Here is a 24,293-nt window from a genome sequence, read left to right as displayed (position 1 = left end):
AGCTTCAGGAGGATTTCACTTACTGTGGTTTCTGCTAAACTGACTCACATGCTGTCTTCCTATATATCCAGTGGTGAGAGGTTTCCACCAGAATTTCCAGATCTGCCCTACTATAAAAACCACTACAAACCCAAATAACGGTAAACTGTAACCACACATGGCATGCAGACAGTTGGCCTGGGCTTAATGAAAGATGAGGGTGTCTAAAAGACAGCTGGAGTATCTCACACACACACGTCAAACGTACAAATCCTTCGATCACCACAGAGGACAGTCACTGGGAATATGCTCAAATCCAACCAAACATTTTTTAGTTTAGGATAGACAGAAAAAAAGGGCGATAACCTAGGTCTGTTTTTTTTTTTTTATTGTCACTAGTGTCTCTGTTACGGAGATCCTACCATACTTTCTTTACTGGTGACCAAACTGGAAGTAAAAGGAGTTTTCCCCTAATGGAGATAAAAATCAGAGGTTTTTAGACCCCCCCCCACCCCCCACTCTACATGGCTCTAAAGCTGGCCAGATGTGGAGAGAATTTTGGCTGATTCCCAATGAAATGACCAATTCAAGCCACAGGTGGCCCTCCCCCAATTAGAAATCAAAGGAGCTGTGTGTGGGAAAATTTTTGGCCAAACTGTGGCTGCAGCCAATCAGATGCGGGTATTTTGACAGCCTTGGGTACCAAGCTGTCAGAATACAATAGCTGGCAGGAGAGATTCATCCATCCACACCGTTTAGCATGGATGAGGAAATCAAAAGATTTCTCTTTATTATTCTGTGGGGCTGAACAAAGAGAAATCTTACAAATGTATGGTCAGTTTAATATTTTATACTGGTCTTGCCCTCTATTGGAAAGATTTTGCCTACTCCCTGTCTCACTGACCACGCTAGAAGGGCAATATTGTTCAAAAACAAAGTATTTTAGCTGGTGTTGTGCCTTGATAAAGCTTTTGGTGTGCTAGAAACGGGATTAAGTGATGCAAGTCATTGTTAAAGCGGGGTTCCACCCAAATTTTGAACAATATCTGTATGTATTCTCTTCCTTGCCTAGATGCTGACATGCCGTTTAAAAAAATTTAAATTGCCGTAATTACCTTTTATTTTTCTATTCTTCTTTGCACTTCCTGGTTCTCCTCCCGTGGGAGTAGGCGTGTTTCTAGCCTCTCCCAGACTCCTTGGAGCTAGTCTCTGGCTTCCCAGGATGCCACTGAGCATGTGCAGGAACAAGCGGTGAATGCTGGGAGCACAGCATTCACCACATCCAGGAAATAAATGCTTGTGGGCTTCAAATGCCCACAATGAAGATGGAAACCGCCTGCAGTGAATAATATAAGTTATTCTTTCCGACGAAATCTGACACAGGCGGACATATTACACACAATATGTGAGTATGTAATGCTGAGAAGAAAAGTTTGTGAATGAACTCAAAAAAAAAAAAAAAAACGATAGATAGGTGGACCCCCGCTTTAAGTCCCAAGGTTAAACTGGCCTTAGATGCAGCACATGAGCAAGGGTTCATTTACACTTGCTTCGGCTTCAACACACATTACCGCTAGTTTACACTTGCTTCAAAACAAAGCTTCGGACAGGCTTTGGTAAAGCTCTCTGAATGCTAGTCAAAGCCCCTGTCACTAAATAAAATGTTTAGTTTACAGTCTTGTTTACACCTGCTTTGCTTCGGCTTCGCTTCAACAATTATACCCCATGTAGCTTCAATGGTGCTTCAAAGAGTCTTCAAAGCCTCCATAGAAGTCTACTGCAAAGCTTGCTTGAAGCCCCACCAAAGCACCAAGCAAAAGCAAGGTGTAAACCGGACTGTAAGCTAACCATTTTATTTAGTGGCAGGAGCTTTGACTGGTGTTCAGAGAGCTTTAGGGCTCATTTACACTTGCTTCGGCTTCAACACACATTAACAGCTAGTTTACACTTGCTTCAAAACATGGCTTCGGACAGGCTTTGTTAAAGCTCTCTGAACGTTAGTCAAAGACCCTGTCACTAAGGCCCCTTTCGCACTGGGGCGGCGTCGGCGGTAAAGCGCCGCTATTGTAAGCAGCGCTTCACCGTCGGTATGCGGCTGATAGCAGGGCGGTTTTACCCCCCGCTAGCGGCCGAGAAAGGGTTAAAAACCACCGTAAAGCACCTCTGCAGAGGCGCTTTGCCGGCGGTATAGCCGCACCGTCCCATTGATTTCAATGGGCAGGAGCGGTAAAGGAGCGGTATACACTCCGCTCCTTCACCGCTCCGAAGATGCTGCTAGCGCACCGCTCCAGTGTGAAAGCCCTCGGGGCTTTCACACTGGAATCAAAGCAGCGGCACTTTCGGGTCAGTTTGCAGGCGCTATTATTAGCGCAATAGCGCCTGCAAAAGCGCCTCAGTGTGAAAGGACCCTAAATAAAATGGTTAGCTTACAGTCTTGTTAACACCTTGCTTTTGCTTTGGCTTCACTTCAAAAATGATACCCCATATAGCTTCAGTGGTGCTTCAAAGCATCTTCAAAGCCTCAATGGAAGTCTATGGCAAAGGAAAGGGTAGAGAAGGAAGCGCCACCTGACTGTAGTATTAACAACTGTTTTTAATGACACCAGGTAAAATAACACTTACAAGATAAAAACATAAAAATGCTCATCTGTATAAGTGTGGGGTCCTCAGTGTGCCCTCTGGTCCTGATCTGATGACGCTGCAGGGATGCTGGGCTGCAGATGATGGATTACCGGCCGGGAGCTCCTTCTGTGGCTATCAGGAAAAGGCTGGGGCCAGTGTGGAGCGCGCGTGCCGTCACAGGTCGTCCGATCGCTTCCGGGACCAGTTTCCAGGGGAGGGATCATCCAGAGAGGAAGGCTGTAGAAAGGCTAGAGAAGGCATATTGCAAAGCTCACTTGAAGCCCCACTGAAGCCTCATCGAAGCCCCACAAAGCCTCACCGAAGCCTTATCGAAGCTCCACCAAAGCCTAATCGAAGCCTCATCAAAACACCAAGCAAAAGCAAGGTGTAAATAGGACTGTAAGCTAAGCATTTTATTTAGTGACAGGAGCTTTAACTGACGTTCAGAGAGCTTTAACAAAGCTTGTCCGAAGCCATGTTTTGAAGCAAGTGTAAACTAGCCCTAACTGACATATGGATCAGAGGATGGAACTAAAGCCTGTGATGGGGTCAAAGGTCCCCAACATTCCCACGAGTGTTGGAGAGTCCGATTGAGGCTGCAGCACTGGAACAGAGAGAAGGTATAAGTCACGGGCTGCCGGGGGCCAAGTATAACACAGAATTCAGTTGCTAGGGCCCATCAATAAGATTTATTTTTTTGCCTGACAAGATCACTTTTCTGTCTTTGAGAAAATTGATTGGAATTGAGTAACTAGAACAACTTATCAATAATAGTGGCTGGCCTGCTGACCCACACACAGGAGATGGTTACCATGATGAAGAAGCTGCCTTCCCTATACTCAACCACTATTGAAATTTGGCTTATTTGCAAATTTGTGTCATCAAAAGGACGGTTTGTCCAGCCAAGGATTTTAGTTTTGTAATGGTGAAAGGAACCCGACAGGGATTCCAACCTATTATCTGTTCATTTTCTCTCACTTCCTGTTTTACATGACACCCGTCACCAAGATGGAAAGTAGGGAGAAGTCTGCTCAATAGGATTATAGCTATACAAATTAGATGGAGGTTCTAACACTTCCTCACTCAGTGGTTGGAAATTTGTGTGATCCAGTCAAATTAACCATTTTAATGTAAATTGATCATTTTTGAATGACGGGCCTTACAAATGGTCTCATTTAAAATCATTTTAATGCGTACCAACCATCTCTGGTAGCACGCGCAGCGTCTCTGACCATCTCCAGGTAGCATGCCCACCATCTCTAACCATCTCCTGTAGAATGCACACAGTCTTATACCCCGTACACACGGTCGGATTTTCCGACGGAAAATGTGTGATAGGACCTTGTTGTCCGAAATTCCGACCGTGTGTGGGCTCCATCACACATTTTCCATCGGATTTTCCGACACACGAAGTTTGAGAGCAGGATATAAAATTTTACGACAACAAAATCCGTTGTCGGAAATTCCGATCATGTGTACACAAATCTGACGGACAAAGTGCCACGCATGCTCAGAATAAATAAAGAGATGAAAGCTATTGGCTACTGCCCCGTTTATAGTCCCGATGTACATGTTTTACGTCACCGCGTTCAGAACGATCGGATTTTCCGACAACTTTGTGTGACCGTGTGTATGCAAGACAAGTTTGAGCCAACATCCATCGGAAAAAATCCTAGGATTTTGTTGTCGGAATGTCCGATCAATGTCCGACCGTGTGTACAGGGCATTAGAGTTTTCAGTTAAATGACATTCACTGGAAATCATGTGCAGCCCATAGTGATATCAGGAGGCTCCCTATATCAAATAAGTTGACCACCAGTGGTTTAGATCAGTGTTTCTCAACTCCAGTCCTCAAGGCGCCCCAACAGGTCATGTTTTCAGGCTCTCCATTATTTTGCACAGGCGATTTGATCAGTTTCACTGCCTTACTAATTACCACAGCTGTTTTATCTGAGGGAAATCCTGAAAACATGACCTGTTGGGGGCACCTTGAGGACTGGAGTTGAGAAACACTGATTTAGACCCCTTTCACACCGTGGTGTTTTTCCGGCGCTTTAGCTTTAAAAAAAGCGCCTGTAAAGCGCCTGAAAGAAGCCTCCTCTGCAATCTCAATGTGAAAGCCCGAGAGCTTTCACACGGGGCGCTGCGCTGGCAGGGCTTCAAAAAAAGTCCTGCAAGCAGCTTCTTTGCAGCGCTTTCGTGTTCCTGTCACTGGGCTGGGTGCGCCGATGGCCCGAGCCCTTTCACACTGCCAGCACCTGAAAAACGCCCCAGTGTGAAAAGCGGCGCTTTACCAACATTTTTCAGGCACTGGCAGTGTGAAAGGGCTCGGGCCATCGGTGCACCCAGCCCGGTGACAAGAACACGAAAGCGCTGCAAAGAAGCTGCTTGCAGGACTTTTTTTTGACGCCCTGCCAGCGCAGCGCCCCGTGTGAAAGCACTCGGGCTTTCACATTGGGATTGCAGATGAGGCTTCTTTCAGGCGCTTTTTTTAACGCTAAAGCGCCTGAAAAACACCCCAGTGTGAAAGGGGTCTTAGAGATTGTAGGATCAGAGGACAGCAACACCATGCATGTCTAGCAGACCACATAGAATTAAGGGTCCTTCCTATATAAAAGATGAGATTGATAAAATAATTGCTAAAAAGCTATACCCGTGTGTGGCCCCAATTGGAAGTGTTAGGCAGGCCATAGATGATGCAAATTTCTCTCCTGAAACCACGATCGATGGATAGATTTGGGTACAATCAGCCTGCCTATAGATGGTTCAAATCTCGGCCAGTCCCTGCTGAATTGGCCAAGAATCCCACCATCTATGGCCAGCTTAAGTACCACAGCCGAACATCACAACCAGTGTTAATTTCGTCGACTAAAACATTTTAGTTGACTAAACGAATACTATTTTAGTCTACTAAAATACAACTAAAAACTAAAACAACTGAGATGACTAAAATACGACTAAAACTAAAATGGCATTTTAGTCAAAAGACTAAGACTAAAACTACACTGAAATTTGACTTCAATATTAACACTGGTCTGTAGTGCATGTTCATTCCTCAATACCTTAAATAATAACATATGAGATTTTTCACTCCAGCAGTATATAATGAGTTTGGAAATTGTAGAGAAATGTTAACTAATGCATTACAATTTAATTACACCCATTAGATTTTAGACGACTAAAATGCACTGGAGATTTAGTCGACTAAATACGACTAAAACTAAAACAATACAGAAGACTAAAATGGGACTAAAACTAAAATGCCATTTTAGTCCTGAGACTAAAACTAAATTGAAATTTCCTGCCAAAATTAAAACGGACAACACACACTAGTTGCAGTACCATGCCTGGGCAGCAGATGGCATAAAGTCCTTTGCAGGGTGCATTCACCTGCGGAGCCTTTTAATAAGAGATCCAATCATCATTTCGCACAATAACTCTGAGTATACGGCTCAATAATATAAATCTAATATAGGACTCATAACCTGCAAAAACATACCCTCAAATTATATGTACATCTACATTTCTATGGCTAGAGTAGGATATAGTTAAAACCCCTGTCAGTTTTTGCTGTGCCCCCAGTTAGGTAGTAATCACTGGAACAAGCTACTCCCCATCAAAAATTTCTGCTCGCCTAGTTCTCACATGCTATAGTTAAACCTATAAAACTTAGGATTTCCATTATTCCATGACACACTGTACAATTTACAGTGGTCACAAGGGTAAATCTCCCCAGTCGGGACACAGACAACAATGAAAACTTGGCAGAGGACCCCATTCCCTAATAAATAAATTAAAAAAAATTAAAAAAAGTTTTGGCTAGGCATATACCTTAAAGTGGAACTAAACCCATTCAACGTATGCTGTGAAGGATAACGGTCACAGTTGCTTGTGCTTTCTACTGAACTGTCAGGCTCGTATCATAACTTCTCACATGTGCAGCACCATGACAACTGCAGATCAATCAGAGGATAAGATGGCAGCTTCCCGGGCAAATAAGGATAGGAGGGTTTAGTTCCGCTTAAAGCGGAGTTACACCCAAAAGTGGAAGCTCTGCTTATTTCCTGCCCCCCCTCCAGTGCTACATTTGGCACCTTTCAGGGGTGGAGGGTGGATACCTGCTTTTGATAGGTAACCGTCCCCACTTATGAAGTTCGGCCCCCTCCTCCCCCACCCCGCTGGGCCATTCAGAAAGCGCAGCGCGCTTCGCACATGCGCAGTAGTGAACCAGCTGTGAAGCCGCAAGGCTTCACTGCCGATTTCCATTACAGCAGGGGTCTCCAAACATTCTGAAAAAAGGGCTGGTTTATTGTTCTTCAGACTTTTGGAGGGCCAGACTTTGGCCAGCGGGAGTGGAAATTTTCCTGGCATCAGTGGGAGTAAACATCTGGTATTAGGGGGAGGAATAGTGCCCCATCGTTTGTATCATAGGGAGGAACAGTGCCCCATCGGATGTATCATAGGGAGGAATAGTGCCTCATTAGTGGTGTCAGTGGGAGAAATGGTGCTCCATTGTAGGTGTCAGATGGCAGAATAAGGTCTTGTATCAGTGGGAGAGATAGTGCCGGATAAAGGCAAGCAAAGGGCCGCAGTTTGGAGACCTCTACCTTACAGGCAATGGCGACGGCAGCACCCGAGAGCTGATGGAAACATCACCTGGGGTGCCGACATCACTGGATTTCAGGACAGGTAAGTGTCCTAATATTAAAAGTCAGCAGCTACAGTATGTGTAGCTGCTGACTTAATTTTTTGCTGGGGGAGGGACAGGGGGACACAAGGGGGCCATTTTTTGCTATACGGCACTGCGTTGCTTCAACTGACATTTGCACGTTCGTGCAACATTGTACCCAAACAAGATTAACATCCTTTTTATCCCACAAATAAAGCTTTCTTTTGATGGGATTTGATCACCTCTGCGGTTTTTATTTTTTGTGATATAAACAAAAAAAAGGAGCAACAATTTTGAAAGAAATTAATATTTTTTACTTTTTGCTATAATAACTATCCAAAAAAAAATAATAATTTCTTCATCAGGTTAGGCCAATATGTATTCTTGTACATATTTTTGGTAAAAAGAAAAAAAAAAAGAAAGGAAAATCGCAATAAGCATATATTGGTTGCGCAAAAGTTATAGCATCTACAAAATAGGGGTTTTATGGCATTTTTATTTTTTATTTTACTAGTAATGGCGGCGATCTGCAATTTTTAGCGGGACTGCGACATTGCGGCGGACAGATCGGACACTTTTTTGAAACCACTGACATTTATACAGCGATCAGTGCTATAAAAATGCACTGATTACTGTGTAAATGTCACTGGAAGGGAAGGGGTTAACACTAGTGGGCAATCAAGGGGTTAGGTGTTTCCTAGGGAGGTGTTTCTAACTGTGGGGGGATGGGACTGACTGAAGGAGGAGAGAAATAGCTGTTCCTAATCACTAGGAACAGCAGATCTCTCTCTCCTGTCAGGACAGGGATCTGTCTGTTTACATTGACAGATCCCCGTTCTGGCTCGCTTTCCCGCGATCGCTGGTGGCCAGTGGACACTTCGGGCCCCCCCGCCGTGCAGTGGGTGTGCGCTCCTGCTATGGCTCTTAGAGGAGCCGACGTACAGCTACGTCGAAAATAAGCAAGCCCTCAACTTGCTTATTTTCTGCTCAGTATTGTCCATTTCTGTTTTTTCTGTGTAACCAGTGTCCCCTTTGCAGCGCTGATCAGATAGGGGGCACCCATGCATGAGCGCTCCCATCTATTGTACTACAAGCCTGCAGTAAAAAGCTGGCTGCAACCGCATGCACATTCATTGAATTACCACTGTAGCTCCGCCTCTATGGTCATTGGATTGATGGGGAATCCGGGTCTCTGAGCTCCGCCTGTGTCCCACCTCCTCTTTTCTATGAGTGACAGTTGCTGAGAACTCGGCTCGTCCTCGAACATGCAGTTCTGCAATTGAGCCAATGCGCATGCGCCGTACCACTAAGCATTGGTCGTTATTACCTCCGCACTACCACTATCAAAAATGTCTAAGTGCAAATAAATGGGCGGTATGTAGGTGTAATGGTTGTAGCCAATTATGCGGCACTCCCTTATAATACCTTATGTGCTATATACAAATGTATACATCACTTATGCCATAAGTAAATGAATAAAGTGTAAAAAAACTATTAAGTGCAAAAAATTATTAAAGTGCAGAAAAAGTTAGGTTGTAATGATACAGTATAACATTCCACACTACTAAGTCAGCACAACTTCTGTGATAAAAGTCCATAAATGTCGAAGGCTAAAATATTAATCCAATCAAGTCTCACAGTGAGTAATCTCCAATGGTTCCTTATTCACTTTGTGATTAGATATTGCTTTGTGTCTCCACCATCATGCAGGTGTGATCCCACCACCTGCACTCCAATGTGCTTATCATAGAGCATGTACCTAAAAACATACGTTGTTAGGTCAAATGCGCTTGGACCCCTCAGAGGTATGAGTAGATAGAAATTCCTTAAAAGTAGAGATCCTCTAGGTGTTGCGATAATCTTGGAGGTAGTAATAGGCCAAGTCACGAGGGTGGTTATGTAACGCGTGGGAGGAGCTGGGTGGCGCTGATGTCGCCGAGTAAATGGATTGCGGCTGTTACACTAAGTTTGAAAGCACATTTACTTATTTTTAATGAGTGCATTTCTTTTAATAAATTCTGGATTCTGTTACATGCTACACTATGGGCACCCACCTGTTTCGGAAGACCTGTAAAAGAGGTATTAGCCTATTACTACCACCACCAAGATTATCGCAACTTCTATAGGATATCTACATTGTAGGAATTCCTATCTACTCGTACCCCTGAGGGTTCAAAGCGCATTTGACCTAACATTGTTTGTTTTTACATCCATGCCCTAAAGTGCGTGCATTGGAGTGAAGGTGGTGGGATCACACCTACATGATGGTGGAGACCCATTACTTAAGCATAAGTGATGTATATATTTGCATATAGCACATAAGGTACTTTAAGGTTATCTACAACCAGTACCGCTAAGTGTGTCAGGACACGTAGTCCCGAAACCTAAGTGATGCAGGTGGCGGGAGCGAGCTCAGAAGAGTGGAAGCTGCGGGGCAGCAAAGCAGGAAGAGCTGGAAAACGGTATGTAAAAAACTCGGAAGAAAACATTTCTGGATGTATGTAGAGCAAGGACTTAAAACATAAAAAAAAAAAAAAAAAAAAAAAAAAAGGAAGAAGAAGGATGAGCCTTTAGAACCACTTTAAGCTTTGACAAAAAAAAAACAAAAAAAGAAAAAAACTTGGAAGCCGATTGGTTTCTCTGCAGAGCTGCAGCAGATTTTCAGTTTTAGTAACCCAATCCCTATGTGTCAAGAGAACAAAATATATGGACCGCAATTGCGGTCTTTCTTCTGCAAATGCTAGAGCCTGGCTGTTCCTGGCTTCAATACTTTTGAGATATACTGTATGCGACATGCATGCAACAAATGAAAAAGTTGGAGCAAGGTCAGAATCCCTCATTCTCTATACTTGTTATGGGCACAAGTAATGGAACGCCCCTTGAAATATTCTCCCCATGCTGATTGACAACTGATCTTCCAGATCCAACATCTCAATCCTCAGAAGAAAGGGAGGAAAAAGCAGCTCACCGTAAAAGCCAAGATTAAGTTAATTGAAGCAAATCAATGCACAGACAAGTCCACCAGGTGCAACGGACCCCAATGGGTTTCATTCCTAACTGCAGTGCATGGATTTGCTTCAATAAACATCATTTTGATTTTTACAGTGATCAGCTTTTCCCCTTTGGAGGGCTGAGGTGAAGGATATGGTGGAGCAGTTCACAATTGTGGGGAGCCTGCTCTTGATGCTCGGTGGCTGGAGAGAAGGTAAAGCCTGAAGCGGAACATTACTCTCTTTATACATCAACTGATCTGGTTGTTTGGGGAACCAGGAGGGGGGACTTATTCCATAGGGCAACGAAAAAAAAAATACATTCTTAGCTGATCAGACCCTAGTAAACTAAAATCTGATTGGCCTGCTAGATAACTCAACCTTTGCACATCCCTGATGCTCTTTGGATTTGCTTAATAGAGAACATTAAAAAGTGTCTAAGCTTAAGCTGCAGGTGCTGGTGGAAGCCACTGCTGAATTCAAGGGCAGCCTTAAAAAAAAAGGGTCATCTTATCATCAAACTAAAGACTTCTATTTATATACACAAGGTACCGTACTTGTCCAGCTGCATCCGCGGCTTGTTGGTAGTGTGTTGCTAAGGAGGTTTCATCTGTAAAGACTTCATTGCATTCCAAACACTTCAGACTATGTCTGCAGAGTTTAGATGAATCTTCATCCAAAGGCATTGCTGGGGTAACAGGTGCACTGGCAGGAGCAGAAATCACTGGTGCAGATGCTCCTGGCAGCACCTTTGATACTGGGTGGGCAACTGCAATAGCTGGGCTTTGTCGCTGAGTCAGGGTCGTTGGAGCGGGAATGTTGTTCTGGGACGAAGCGATCATTTGGTCTACTGGCACTGGCTTGAGGATAAGGTGCGAACACTGCATCACGACTCCTTTCTCTTTATGAGCACGTGCATGCGACAAAAGACTGCATTTATTGTAAAAAACTAAATTTTTCGCACAATGGTTGCAGGTTACTTCAATCCTAACACTTCGCCGATCATAATGCTGCAAAAGACTCTTTTCAAGTGCAAAGGCATCTCCACATTCTAAACACTTGTATCCCCGTGCTGGCAGGGTAATTCCTGCATTCGTTGGGGGACTCAGGTTCGGAACATAGACTGGAATGGGATTTACACTACTAAGTACTTTGTTAAAGGCCTCCACCACAGAACTTTGTGAGGAAGCCACTACTTGGACTCTGGACACCTTCTTGGGTTGAGTCACAGCAGTGGTCGATACAAGAGTTTGTTTGATTTGCTGTTGGGTTTTAGTTAACACTTGACGAAGCTCTGAAGTAGCTTGAGAACCTTGAGGCAAGAGGTTAAGATTGGCAAAATGAACTGTCTTTGGCACAAGTTTTGCATTGGCAAGACTGGAAGCTGGGACCACCACGGTTTGCTGTTGGATGGCACTGGCTGCTTTGATGATAGCATTGCTGGCACTTTGGACAGATGCAGCAGATATAACTGTGGCTTTAACTGTGGTATTGTTACCGAACTTCAAATTTATCACTTGCGAGCCTGCCGTTTTTACTGCAGATACAGGTAGGAAAGCTGTAGCCACTGGTTTGATTGTAACCTGTTTTGGAGTGCCATCTGTTGCCACAACCGCATTAGTAGAAACGGTCGTTTGCAAGGATGCCCTAGTAGGTGAAGAAAGAATAGCAGCAGCAGATGTTGGGGATGACAAAAGAGAGGAGACTACTACTGGCGAAGTTTGATCCGATACTTGTTTCGTACCTTCAGCTTCAAAATCAGGTAACACTCGTGTGACAGTTCTTTTGATTTCCCCAGAGGAAGTCTTGATGGTCTTAATTCTTACTTTTGGTATAGCGGGAGTTGAGCCACCAGATGATGGGGATCCTTTGCTGCTGTTCTCACTCGATACACTCCTTGGGCTGTCTGATGGCTTTACTGAGGTCCTCTTTGTACCATCAATCAGATTTTGCATGGTCAGTTGAGCTTCAGAAGACTTTATGTTGGCCAATGGAGTGTCAATTTCTTTTGGCACTTGAGAGGACTCCTCTGGAATAGTGTGTATATCCTTTGGGTCACATGTTGCCTTCTTTGCACTAAGAGCAGCAATGGCAGCAATGCATGATGAAAGCTTTGCAGAAGACTTTAGCTTCAGCTGTGCTACATTTCCCCCATTTACTTCACTTTTTTCAGAGTCCAGTTTGCCATCCATAGCTTTGCTCTCTAACATTTTTTGAGCACCCTCTTCCAGTTTCTCATCAAGTTTTTTAATTTTAAAGGTGTCAAATACGGAACCAACCTCATAGTCTTGTTTGCTTTCTTTGCTTTTTTGCAAGTTGTTGGAGATGGCAGTCCCAGGCTTTATTAAATGTTCAACAGCTTTGTCCCGTTCATAGAGATGCTGAGTTAATATACTGGAGCCAAAACCTGGACACAAGGCTTCTCGATCAGGAGGATCGTCCACTTCAATTTTTTCATCATCATCAAATTCTTCAGCACTGGAAATGGGACTGAACTGATTAAAGACAGTCTCTTTGTGAATGGTGCCAGATGCAATAGCTTTTTCCTTTAGAGATTTCAGCCCTTCCTTGTTAAACCGTTCAAGATTTGAAATGGTGAGAAAGCCATTGTGCAAGCCATTACCGGTTGAGTGATGATGATCTTTGTCTGATGTTTCAGAAGATTCGATGGTTCTTATGTTTTTCACTATAACGCTGACGCCAACATCTGACGATGAAGGGATGTGGGTATCATCGTCGCCTTGGGCATTTTGCTTCATGTGATCATGTTCATCATGGCCAGACTCAATAGCTGCCTTGGGATCCACCATATCAGGAATGTCAAAAGCTGCAAGAAGGTCATCAAAGTCTGGGGTCTTCATATCTCCCATGATCACAAGTTTGTATTCATTCAACACTGCAAAATAAAATATGGATTACCATACAGAATTTGGACATATAAAGTCAACCATGAAAATCTTCATTAAAATATACAGCACATATATTTCCTGCTATACAACTACACTATATCTGGCAATTTTGTGGACACCCCTCCAAATAATTGAGTTGGTGTTTTCAGGTGTGAAGATTATGGTTAATGGTACAGCATACAAAGTTATTTTGAGCAATTCTGTTGTTTCAACCTTGAGGCAACAGTTTGGGGAAGGTAATTTTCTGTTCCAGGATGACCGTGCTCCTATGCCAAGCCAGGTCCATAAACATATGGTTTTAGGAGTATGGTGTGGAGGAACTCAAGTGACCTGTACAAAGCCCTGACCTCAACCCTACAGAACACCTGTAGGATGAATAAACACGCTGACTGTAAACCAGGTCTTACATCAGCACCTGACCTCACATATGCTCTTTCTGTACAAATTCCCACAGACACGCTCCAAAATCTTCTGGTAAGCCTTCTAAGAAGAGTGGAGGTGTTATATCTGCACAGAAAGGGGCAACTCTATATTAAAGGATAGGTTCACCTTTAAAAAAAAAAAAAATAATAATTATAATAAATGCACATTTTTTTTTTTTTTTTTACAGGTTAAAAAAAAAAAAAGTGAATTTATTATTTTTCATTTCTGGAGCCTCTAAGGCTGGGTTCACATATGAGCTGCATGCGGCTCACAGCAGGGGTCCGGTGCATCCTGGTTCACTGTTTCAGGTCCAAATTCAGCCCTAATTTTAGGTCAAATTTATACCTTAAACAGACAAAGACGCACGGACCTGCTGCGGAGAAATGTGAACCGGCTCAATAAAGAGCAGGTCAAAATCTCCTGCTATTGCGAATTGGATACGGGAAATGAGCATCCAATTCGCAATGGTGTGAACGCAGCCTAAAGCATTGCACCCGTGACCAGAAGATCGTTGGTACCATGCAGGTTCTCCTGCAGACTAGAGCTGCACAATTAATCGTCAAGAATCGTTATCGCGATCTTTACTAAAGTGTTTCACAATTCTTTATATGCAAAGAATTCTCTCTGCTCTTCTGAAGCCACAGCCCTCAAAAGAAAGGAAGAGAAAAACCGGGCAGTCTGCCAAGAATCAAAACATTCTTTATCAGCTGAATTAAGTATAAACATTGTAACAATTTGTCAATGGAATAGACTGTGTGTGTAAGTGAAAAAAGTTTAACCACTTAAACACTAAACCTTTTTCTGACATTTGTTGGTTTCAAGTTAAAATCATTTTTTTTTTCTAGAAAATTACTTAGAACCCCCAAACATTATATATATATTTTTTAGTAGACACCCTAGAGCAGTGAAGGCGAACCTTGGCACTCCAGATGTTTTGGAACTACATTTCCCATGATGCTCAACTACACTGCAGAGTGCATGAGCATCATAGGAATTGTATTTCCAAAACATCTGGGGTGCCAAGGTTTGCCATCACTGCCCTAGAGAATAAAATGGTGGCTGATGCAATATTTTAGGTCACACTGTATTTGCGCAGCAGTCTTTCAAATGCAATGAATTAAAAATAAAATAAAGATAAAAAAAAACTAACCAGTAAAGTTAGCCCATTTTTTTTGTATAATGTGAAAGATTTTACTTCGCGAGAATCGTGATCTTTTTATTCTAAGCAAAAAAATTGTGATTCTCATTTTGGGCAGAATCGTGCAGCTCTACTGCAGACCTGTCAGTGCAAGCAGATACAATCTGACAGGAAGCCTAAAAGGCATACGGTCAGAAAATCTGAAGTTAAATTTCATCCAATGAACGATCTGCCGATTTTCTGATGGTTAGTATGCTGCTTTTGGCAGTTGATTACGAATTTTCATCAGACAAAAACTGGATCTGCAGGCTCCAAAATTTTGCCTGATGTGACCACAATGTCCGATTTTCTTTTCATTAGTATGGTTTTCTGACAAAAAAAAATCTGAAGAGCCAGACTAGGCATGCTCAGAAAAGAAAGAACACATACAAAACAATTAAACACATTACGTCACTTCTAACGTTGAATTCTGTCGTCCGAAAATTTTCTGATGGGGAGTACCCTCTTCACTTTCGATTTGACCCCAATAACACCATCGTCACCATCGAACATGGAGATGGAAACATTATGCTTTGGGGGTGTTTTTCTGCTAAGGGGACAGGACAACTTCACCACATCAAAGGAACGATAAACGGGGCCATGAACTGTCGAATCTTGGGCGAGAACCTCCTTCCCTCAGCCAGGGCATTGAAAATGGGTCATGGATGGGTATTCCAGCATGACAATGACCCAAAACACCTGGCCAAGGCAACAAAGGAGTGGCTCAAGAAGAAGCGCATTAAGGTCCTGGAGTGGCCTAGCCAGTCCCCAGACCTTAATCCCATAGAAAATATGTGAAGGGAGCTGAAGGTTCGAATTACCAAACATCAGCCTCAAAACCTTAATGACTTGGAGAAGATCTGCAAAGAGGAGTGGGACAAAATCCCTCCTGAGATGTGTGCAAACCTGGTGGCCAACTACAAGAAACATTTGACCTCTGTGATTAACAACAAGGGTTTTGCCACCAAGTACTAAGTCGTGTTCTACGAAGGGGTCAAATAATTATTTCACTCATTAAAATGCAAATCAATTTATAACTTTTTTGAAATGTGTTTTTCTGGATTTTTGTTGTTATTCTGTCATACGGTTGAAATAAACCTACTATTAAAATTATAGACTGATCATCTCTTTGTCAGTGGGCAAATGTACAAAATCAGCAGGGGATCAAACCCCCCCCCCCCTCACTGTATGCAGGGTCCTGAGTTTAGTAACACTTTAACTGCCTAACTCCCCTTTTCCAGCAGCATACTGTACAGTATATACAGCACATACACTTTTTCTAGCTCCAGTTCTAACACCGGGACCAGGAAGTGAATGAAAAAGCCGTGTAAGCTCCAAACACTGGGTCATTAACCTTTTCTGTTTTCCCACGAGGCAATGTTGGGCTCATTGCCAGGCACCATGGGAGTGAGCCATAGGGTCAGCCATACTCGGGAGTGCTGGTCGAATGGAGCAGTAGGCTCATGAAGGAAAGGGGGTACATGCTTTTCTGGGCAAAGGGGGGAGTTAAGTGACCATCTTACTTTATTTGGGCGAGGGAAAGAGTCACTGTGAAAAGGCTGTTATAGGGATAGTTTTTACCATTAAATTCACGTGGCTTGCATACAATAGCTATTCTGTTGTCCCCTGTAAAATACAAGAGTTTGACAGCTCAACAAACGTCCATATAGGACAAGTCTAGCTAGCTCAGTGAATGGCCTATCACCCCTTAATTCACATCCCCATGGTTCATGCAGCTTATAAATGCCACACAAGGGGCATTTTAATCCATGCCCTGTGCAGGGCCATGTTTACCAGCATGGTGTTGTAAAAGTGTTGCTACTACATCTGCACAGATATCACATGCGTCTGTGCAGTCACTGCACCCCAATAGACACCAATGGGACTTCCGGCACAGGGCAACACCTGTACATCCCCATGCCAATAAACACAGCCCTGCATGGGGCGTGGAAGGAAACCCCTCGTTGCGGACAAGGCCTAAGAAACAGTATATTGGCTGCTGAACATGCCCAATTACCTGCACAATTTACCGCTACAAACCATGACACTACCTACATGGAGTTTGCGTGTTCTCCCTGCGCGTATGGCTTCTCCTCTGGGTATTGCGGTTTCCTTACACAAGCTAAAGACATGCTGGTAGGTTAACCACTTCCCCCCTTAATGACCAGGCCATTTTGTTTGATACGGCACTGCTTCGCTTTAACTAACAATTGCGCGGTCGTGCGATGCTGTACCCAAACAAAATTGACGTCCTTTTTTTCCTACAAATAGAACTTTCTTTTGGTGGTATTTGATCACCTCTGCGTTTTTTAATTTTTGCGCTATAAAACAAAAAAAAAAAAAAAAAAAGGGGAGCGATTTTGAAAAAAAAAATTTTTTACTTTTTCTATAATAAATATCCCTAACATTTTTTTAAAAAAAAACAAACAAAATTTCTTCATCAGTTTAGGCCAATATGTATTCTTCTACATACTTTTGGTAAAAAAAAAAAAAAAATAAAATAAAAATTAAAAATCGCAATAAGTGTATATTGATTGGTTTGCGCAAAAATTATAGCATCTTCAAAATAGGGAATAGATTTATGGCATTTTTATGTCTTTTTTTTTTTTTTTTACTAGTAATGGCGGTGATCTGCGATTTTTAGCGGGACTGCGACATTGCGGCGGACAGATCGGCGATCGGTGCTATAAAAATGCACCGATTACTGTATAAATGTCACTGGCAGGGAAGTGGATAACACTAGGGGCGATCAAGGGGTTAAATGTGTTCCCTCACGAGTGTTTCCAACTGTGGGGGGATGGGACTGACTGGAGGAGGAGACATATCGCTGTTCCTAATTACTAGGAACAGACGATCTGTCTCCCTTCTCCTGTCAGAACAGGGATTTGTGTGTTTACATACACAAATCCCTGTTCAGGTTCTTGTGCCCACGATCGCGCGTGGCCGGTGAACATCACGGCCGTGCGCGCACCGGCTAGGCCTTTTAAAGGAGCCGCCGTACAGGTACGCCGATTCGCGGGAAGGAGCCACTTTGCCCAGGTAAATGTGTGTGATCTGGTCGGCAAGTTGTTGATTGAATTCTATCCAAATGGGCCCCTGTATGTAAGTAAGTTAAAGTATGAATGTGAGATAGGGACCTTAAATTGTAAGCACCTTGAGGGCAGAGACTGATGTGAATGTACGTACACACACACACACACACACACACACACACACACACACACACAGTAGGAGATAGGCTCTTTAAGTTCACTATGATTGAATATATAGTCAAGGATTAATGTGCAGAATAGTGTACAGGGTGCAATCTTCACTGGTGTACCGAGAGATATCGCTATCAAATTAAAGAGGAACTTCACCCTAGTAAAATTCTCCCCTTGCTGCTTCCTCTTCTACGCCACCATCTTTAAATATCCCGAACATGTTCAAATGTGCCACAGGCTTTTGCCAGGTATTTGGGACTTGGCAGAGACCTAGGGGATTCCTGCGCATGCACACAATGTTGCGCTATGCCTTTAAATAAACAAATCCATGCAAATCAGTGTGAAATAAATGTGAATAATACTAATATAATGTAAACGTGAAATCAAATATGAAGATATTCAAAAGTTCACAAAAAATAAAACATCCAGTAAAAAAAAAAAAAAAAAAAAAAAAAAAAAAAAACTATAGAGCCCCTTGACAATGTCCCTTGTGACAAAACGTGTCGGGCGGAGCTCAGCGCTGATGTAATCATGCTCACTTGGACAGGCCTAGTGCCATTTTAGGCTTCTCTCTATGCAATTACTTTGTGAGTATCTTTGTTTCACACAATAAATGGTGCTTTAATAATACTACACTATGGAGCTCTAGTGCTTTCCTCCTTATGTCTGATGGGCTGTACCATCTGTGGCCGAGAACCTTTTGGCAGAGCAGTCCCAGTTTGCTTTCCTCAGTGCCCCTGGAAGATCCTAAAGTGCAGTTAGACCTTTATTAACTGGGAGTCTACCTATCTGGTAAGCAGATTACTTGTTTTTTCTGTGGTGGATCACTGGAGTGAAGACAAAGAGAAATGAACACATTCACACTTAGATGGTCACCTATAGTTTTTTAATGGGCATTTATTATTTGTGAACTTTGAATTTATTCCTGAATTTTCATATTTGGTTTCATGTTCACATTTATGTCACACTCAGGGCTTTTTTTTCCTTAGAGACTAGGTGCAGAAACTCTTCCCTTCAGAATCATCCTTTGTCTCTGCCCCCTACCCACCGCCGAGCACCGTCTCCTGGTTCCAACCACCACCCACCTCCCAGTACCGCCCCTTTTAGAGAATACAGAACCAAGTAACATTTGTGGTGCTAAGTAAAGTAGATGCTTTGCCCCATCAACAACAGATCCCCTCAGCAACAATTGCCTGCTTGCAACAATATACACCCCCCCCCAAGAAACAATAGACCCCCAGGAGCAACAGGAGCATCCAGCAGCAATAGACCCCTCCCTCAACAGTAGATCCCACCAAGTAACAACTGACCCCCCAACAGCATAAGATCCCCCACCACCAACAACAGACCCCCTGCAAAAATAGATCCCCTCCAGTGACAATAGATCCCCCAGCAGTCAGTATCAATAGACACTTCAGCACACCCCAGCACCCCTTTGCCATTACATACATTCAGTGCTGGAGGTGCCGGAACGGTGTTCCCTGACGTTCCTGCTGAAAAAAAAAAGCCCTGGTCACACCGATTTGCATGGATTATTTAACCACTTCTGGACCGCCTGCCGTCGTTATACGCCGGTACTTTGCCGTTGAATACCTTTGTTATGGCAGCAGATAGCAGGTCCGCTTTAAGATTAAAGTGGTCTCTGCGGCGGATTCGCCGTGAGATCCCTTTTATCAGCAGCAGGAGAGGTACCCACCTCCCTCCCACTGCGTTCCGTCTCTGCCGCCTACCGGAGCCGTTGGTAGCGGCAGAGATGATCCGATCCTTTCCCCTCAGAGGCATGGAGTCGAGCGAGGGAATGACGGCCCCCACTCGACTTAATGACGTTGGATGACGGAAGCGAGGTCAAACGTCACTTCCGCCCAACGGCCTTAACAGGGACATTTTTTTTCATTGGGGAAAAAAACAAAACAAAATTTTTTTTTTTTTAATGCATTTAAGCGTAAATGTGAGATTTGAGGTCTTTTTGACCCCAGATCTCACATTAAAGAGGTCCTGTCATGCTTTTTTTCTATTACAAGGGATGTTTACAAACTTTGACCCTTAAAAATATCCATAGGGGACATTTAAAAATATCTACAGGTTACCAGTTTTGAGTTAGAGGAATTTGCTAGAATTATTGCTCGAACCATCGCAATACCTCACATGTGTGGTTTTAACACTGTTTACATATTGCGGGCGCAACTTACGTATGCGTTCGCTTCTGCACAGAGGGATGGGGTGCTTTAAATTTTATTTTACTTTTCACATTCACCACAGGCTTTTCTCCCAACCCAGTCAGCGCAGGCCCCACCCCAACCAGGAGGGCCTGGAGTTCTGAGAGCTTAGGGAGAGCCCTTGGCCCGAAGGCTTAAACCGTCGCTCCTGTCACTCCTACCCAATTACATTCAGAAAATACTAACCGCTCCCCCCCCGGTGCTAAAGAGGAGCCAGTCTTCTCACCTGACCGGAGCTAGGACCACATCAATCTAGGCCAGAAGGCCAGGGACCCGACCCTCTGGCCAGACCCGATGCAGCACCCATCCTCACCAGGAGCGCCCTTCCAGACGGCTCAGACCCGACCATTGATCGGCCCCCAGTATCTGTCGGGCAGCTCGATGTAGTCCCTGCTGAAACCGCCCTTCCAGGCACAATTACGCCATTGGATTTGCGTAGAGCTCTCCCCTATTGGAGTAGCACAGTGCCTCCTCTGGCAACTGATAAGAACAGATACTACACTTGATCTTAGCCAGAAGGCCGAGAAGCGGTCATGTCTGCGCATGCGCTGATCTCGCAGTGCACATGCATCGCTCTGCTGAAAGGTGAGACCTGGAAGTCCCAGGAGGCAGTGCGGCTCTCTATGTCATGCTTGCTAAGGGAAGGAAGCCAGGAGTACTGAACTGCAGAACATAATTTAAAAAAAAAAAAAAAAAAAAAAAAAAGGAGGGTAAAAAATAATTTTCAAAATGTGAAAACAATTCTCAGATTGTGGAAGAGGGGAGGAAACAAGAGAACAAGTTTGTTATTTTATAGGTGGAGGTTAGTGGACTTTATAATAACTACAAATCGACATGAATAAGTTCTATACAAGCTCTCTTCTCATTATAGCACTCCTTTGATCTCTAGTCAAGTGTCTTTGATGATGTCATCAGTCTCCTGCAAGTCGGAGGAATTCTCCTCTCCCCACCTTGGATCAGACTGCAAAAATTGTAAAGTGCGCTCCCTTACTCCAGTCTAACAGGGTCCCCATAACTCATATAGCAAAGGATTCATTGCGGGCAGTGGAGGTAGCCCATTCCCTTGCATTGTTCACATTATAGCAAGGTGAAAAACTGCAGCAGGGGCTGATCTGTGTCAGACATTTGTAAACACAGCCCAAAACTGCACTGGCACCAGGATTTATATGCAAGCCATCTTTGGGCCGCCACACAAAAGCCAATGCATTTGTGGGACTAAGCCCCTCCTCCTTCATTAGGCCTGGAAGAAACAATGTATGCAGACAATTTAGGTTTGGAAAAAAACTTATTTTTTTATACTCAAATATTACAGTGTGGTTATTTTTATAGACCCAGCCCTTTCATTCAATGAATGTAAGCTCTTTCAATCACAGGAGGCTCAGCATCACATAGTGTGGTCTGTCTACAGTCTTCCTAGGAACGCCCACTCCTCCAGACTGATCTCTACCCATCAAGGCATTTGGATATTTGCCTAACTCCTCCCAAGAGCCAGCCCACTGCTTGCATCAGAACTGAGCAAAATTGAGAGGAGTACTAAGGCAGGGCCCTGTGATGTTTTCAGGAAGCGACAGCCCCCTCTGCTAGCCCCTCCCACCAGCCATGATCTGCCAGTGCTTCGTCAGATTAGACGACCCGTCAGATTTTGTAACAGAAGTGACGTTCCGTCACCGCCATCTTGCTACACCCCACACTCGTCCACAGTAATGATACAATGAGAAGTCACCAAGCGGACATCTTGTTACACCCACCAGAGTCTTGCATTTCACACTTTTTTTAACATTAAACTCAGCTTATATAGTGAAATACAGGATTTAACCACTTCCCGCCTGGACTATAGCAAAATGACGGCCAGGCGGTGCTTCAGTTATCCTGACTGGACGTCATATGACGTCTTTCAGGATAACTGCCGGCGTGCACCCGTTGGGGGGGGGGGGGGGTCGGCACACAGCACGGCTATCAGTGGTGCGGCGTGTCAGTCGGACACACCACAACCCCAATCTCAGTAAAGAGCCTACAGTACAGAGGTTCTTTACCACGTGATCAACCATGTCCAATCACGGTTGCTCACAGTGTAAACAGGAAAAGCCATCAATCGGCTTTTCCTCACTCGTGTCTGACAGACGCGAGTAGAGGAAAGCCGATCGACTGCTCTCCTGACAGGGGGGGTCTGTGCTGATTATCAGCGCAGCCCTCCCACCCCCACTCCGCGCACGGATGCTGTCAGGACCACCAGGGATGTGGATCATGCATGGCCACCAGGTGTGCCACCCTGGACCACCAGGGATGCCAGTCGGTGCCCAGACATGATGCCAATCAGTGCCCAGACATAATGCCTGCCAGTGCCATCAGTGATGCCCATAAGTACCCAAGAGTGCAACATTTCAGTGCCCAGTGTCGCTGTCTATCAATGCCACCTATCGGTGCCCATCATCAGTGCCACCTCATCAGTGCCCATCAGTGAAGGAGAAAACTTACTGATTTACAACATTTTATAACAGAAACAACTTTTTTTTTTTTTTACAAAATTTTAGCAAAAAATAAAAACCACAGAGGTGATCAAATACCACCAAAAGAAAGCTCTATTTGTGGGAACAAAATGAAAAAAATGTTGTTTGGGTGCAGTGTAGCATGACTACGCAATTGTGATTTAAAAAGTGACAGTGCTGAAAGCTGAAAATTGGCCTGGGCAGGAGGGGGGGGGGGGGGGTGCCTGGTATTGAAGTGGTTAAAAATCCGTCAGACGTGTGCACGTGTGTTTTGATGTTGGTTTTTCAAAGCAGCGGTGTTCTGTCATATTAGCAAACCTGTGGCTTGCTGCTGCTTTTAAAGTTCAACATGAAAAACAGTCAGACGGATTTTTAAATCCTGGATTTCAATATATAAGCTGAATTTACTGTTAAAATTAAGCGTGCAATGCAAGACTCCGGTGGGTGTAGCAAGATGTCCGCTTGCCGCCTTCTCACTGTATCCTTACTGTGGACGAGTGCGGGGTGTAGCAAGAGGGCGGCGATGGAACGTCACTTCTCTTACAAAATCTGGGTCGCCTAATCTGACGAAACGCGGGCATGGCATAGAGAAGCACAGAGACCCAGTGATGACAACATTAGGTCTAAAATAAGAATAAACTTCAGCTTCCAGCCATCTTAAGCAGGTTTTCTATGGTGTGGTTCTGCAGAAGTTAAACAGTTTCCCACTCAATCCTTTCAGCGTGACATAATTCCCTTCTGTAGAAAAGTCTAGCACAATTCAGCTTGGCCACGGCCAAGGTAACGCTCTCTGCCCCCTCCTACACAGGAAAGAGGCCAGACAGGCTGAATGGAAGGCATTGTGAAGCTCTCTGGGGTCTGGCAGCCTCGGCTCTGTTTGCTGCTCTTCTTGGAGGAAGGCTGGCAAGGAATACCAAACAGATTACAAGTCTGCACCTCCAGGGGAGCACAAGACTGGTCTTGTACAGGCCCAGCAAAAGAGAACCAGAGAGGTGGGGGGATTTTTTTTTTTTTTTTTTTTTTGCTGATAGCAGAGAAGACTTTATGTGCAAACCTTTACCACGCCATACTCCCAAAACGAAAATGCAATTTAACCACTTAAGGACCGGGCCTATATTTCAGACACGGTGTTTACAATTCAAAATCAGTTTTTTTTCTATGCTAGAAAATTACTTAGCCCCAAACATTATATATTTTTTTTCTACCACCCTAGAGAATAAAATGGCGGTCATTGAAATACTTTCTGTCACACCGTATTTGCACAGCGGTCCTACTATAAGCCCACTTTTTTGGGGAAAAAAATACACTTTGAATTAAAAAAAAAAAAAAAAAAAAAAAAAGAAGAAATTAGTAAAAGTTAGCCTAATTTTTATATTGTGAAAGATGATGTTACGCTGAGTAATTTGATACCCAACATGTCACGCTTCAAAATTGTGCCCACTCGTGAAATGGCGACAAACTTTTACCCTTACAAATCTCCAAAGGAGATGTTTAAAAATTTCTACAAGTTACAGAGGAGGTCTACAGAGGAGGTCTAGGGCTACAATTATTGCTCTCGCCCTAAAGATCGCGAAGATACCTCACATGTGTGGTTTGAGCACCGTTTTCATATGCGGTTC

The 24,293-nt window shown here is 43.8% G+C and overlaps 1 protein-coding gene and 1 pseudogene across 1 annotated transcript in view; both read right to left on the bottom strand.

Annotated features, from left to right (window-relative positions):
* The window catches only part of ZNF532 (zinc finger protein 532), a 78,710-nt gene extending 65,563 nt beyond the window's left edge, over window positions 1-13,147 (bottom strand). The window contains exon 1 of the mRNA XM_073620578.1: window positions 10,818-13,147. Within this exon, the coding sequence (XP_073476679.1) occupies window positions 10,818-13,130 (2,313 nt within the window). The 5' untranslated portion in view covers window positions 13,131-13,147. The remainder of the gene's footprint in view (window positions 1-10,817) is intronic.
* A 7,465-nt stretch (window positions 13,148-20,612) lies between these two features.
* LOC141124379 (U2 spliceosomal RNA) lies at window positions 20,613-20,720 on the bottom strand (annotated as a pseudogene).
* Between the last annotated feature and the right edge of the window lie 3,573 nt (window positions 20,721-24,293).

This window comes from Aquarana catesbeiana, linkage group LG01 (assembly GCF_042186555.1).
Source record: "Aquarana catesbeiana isolate 2022-GZ linkage group LG01, ASM4218655v1, whole genome shotgun sequence".
In the NCBI taxonomy this organism is placed as follows: Eukaryota; Metazoa; Chordata; class Amphibia; order Anura; family Ranidae; genus Aquarana; species Aquarana catesbeiana.
Note: the sequence above shows the minus strand (reverse complement) of the source record. Positions and strands in the feature narration are given on the sequence as shown.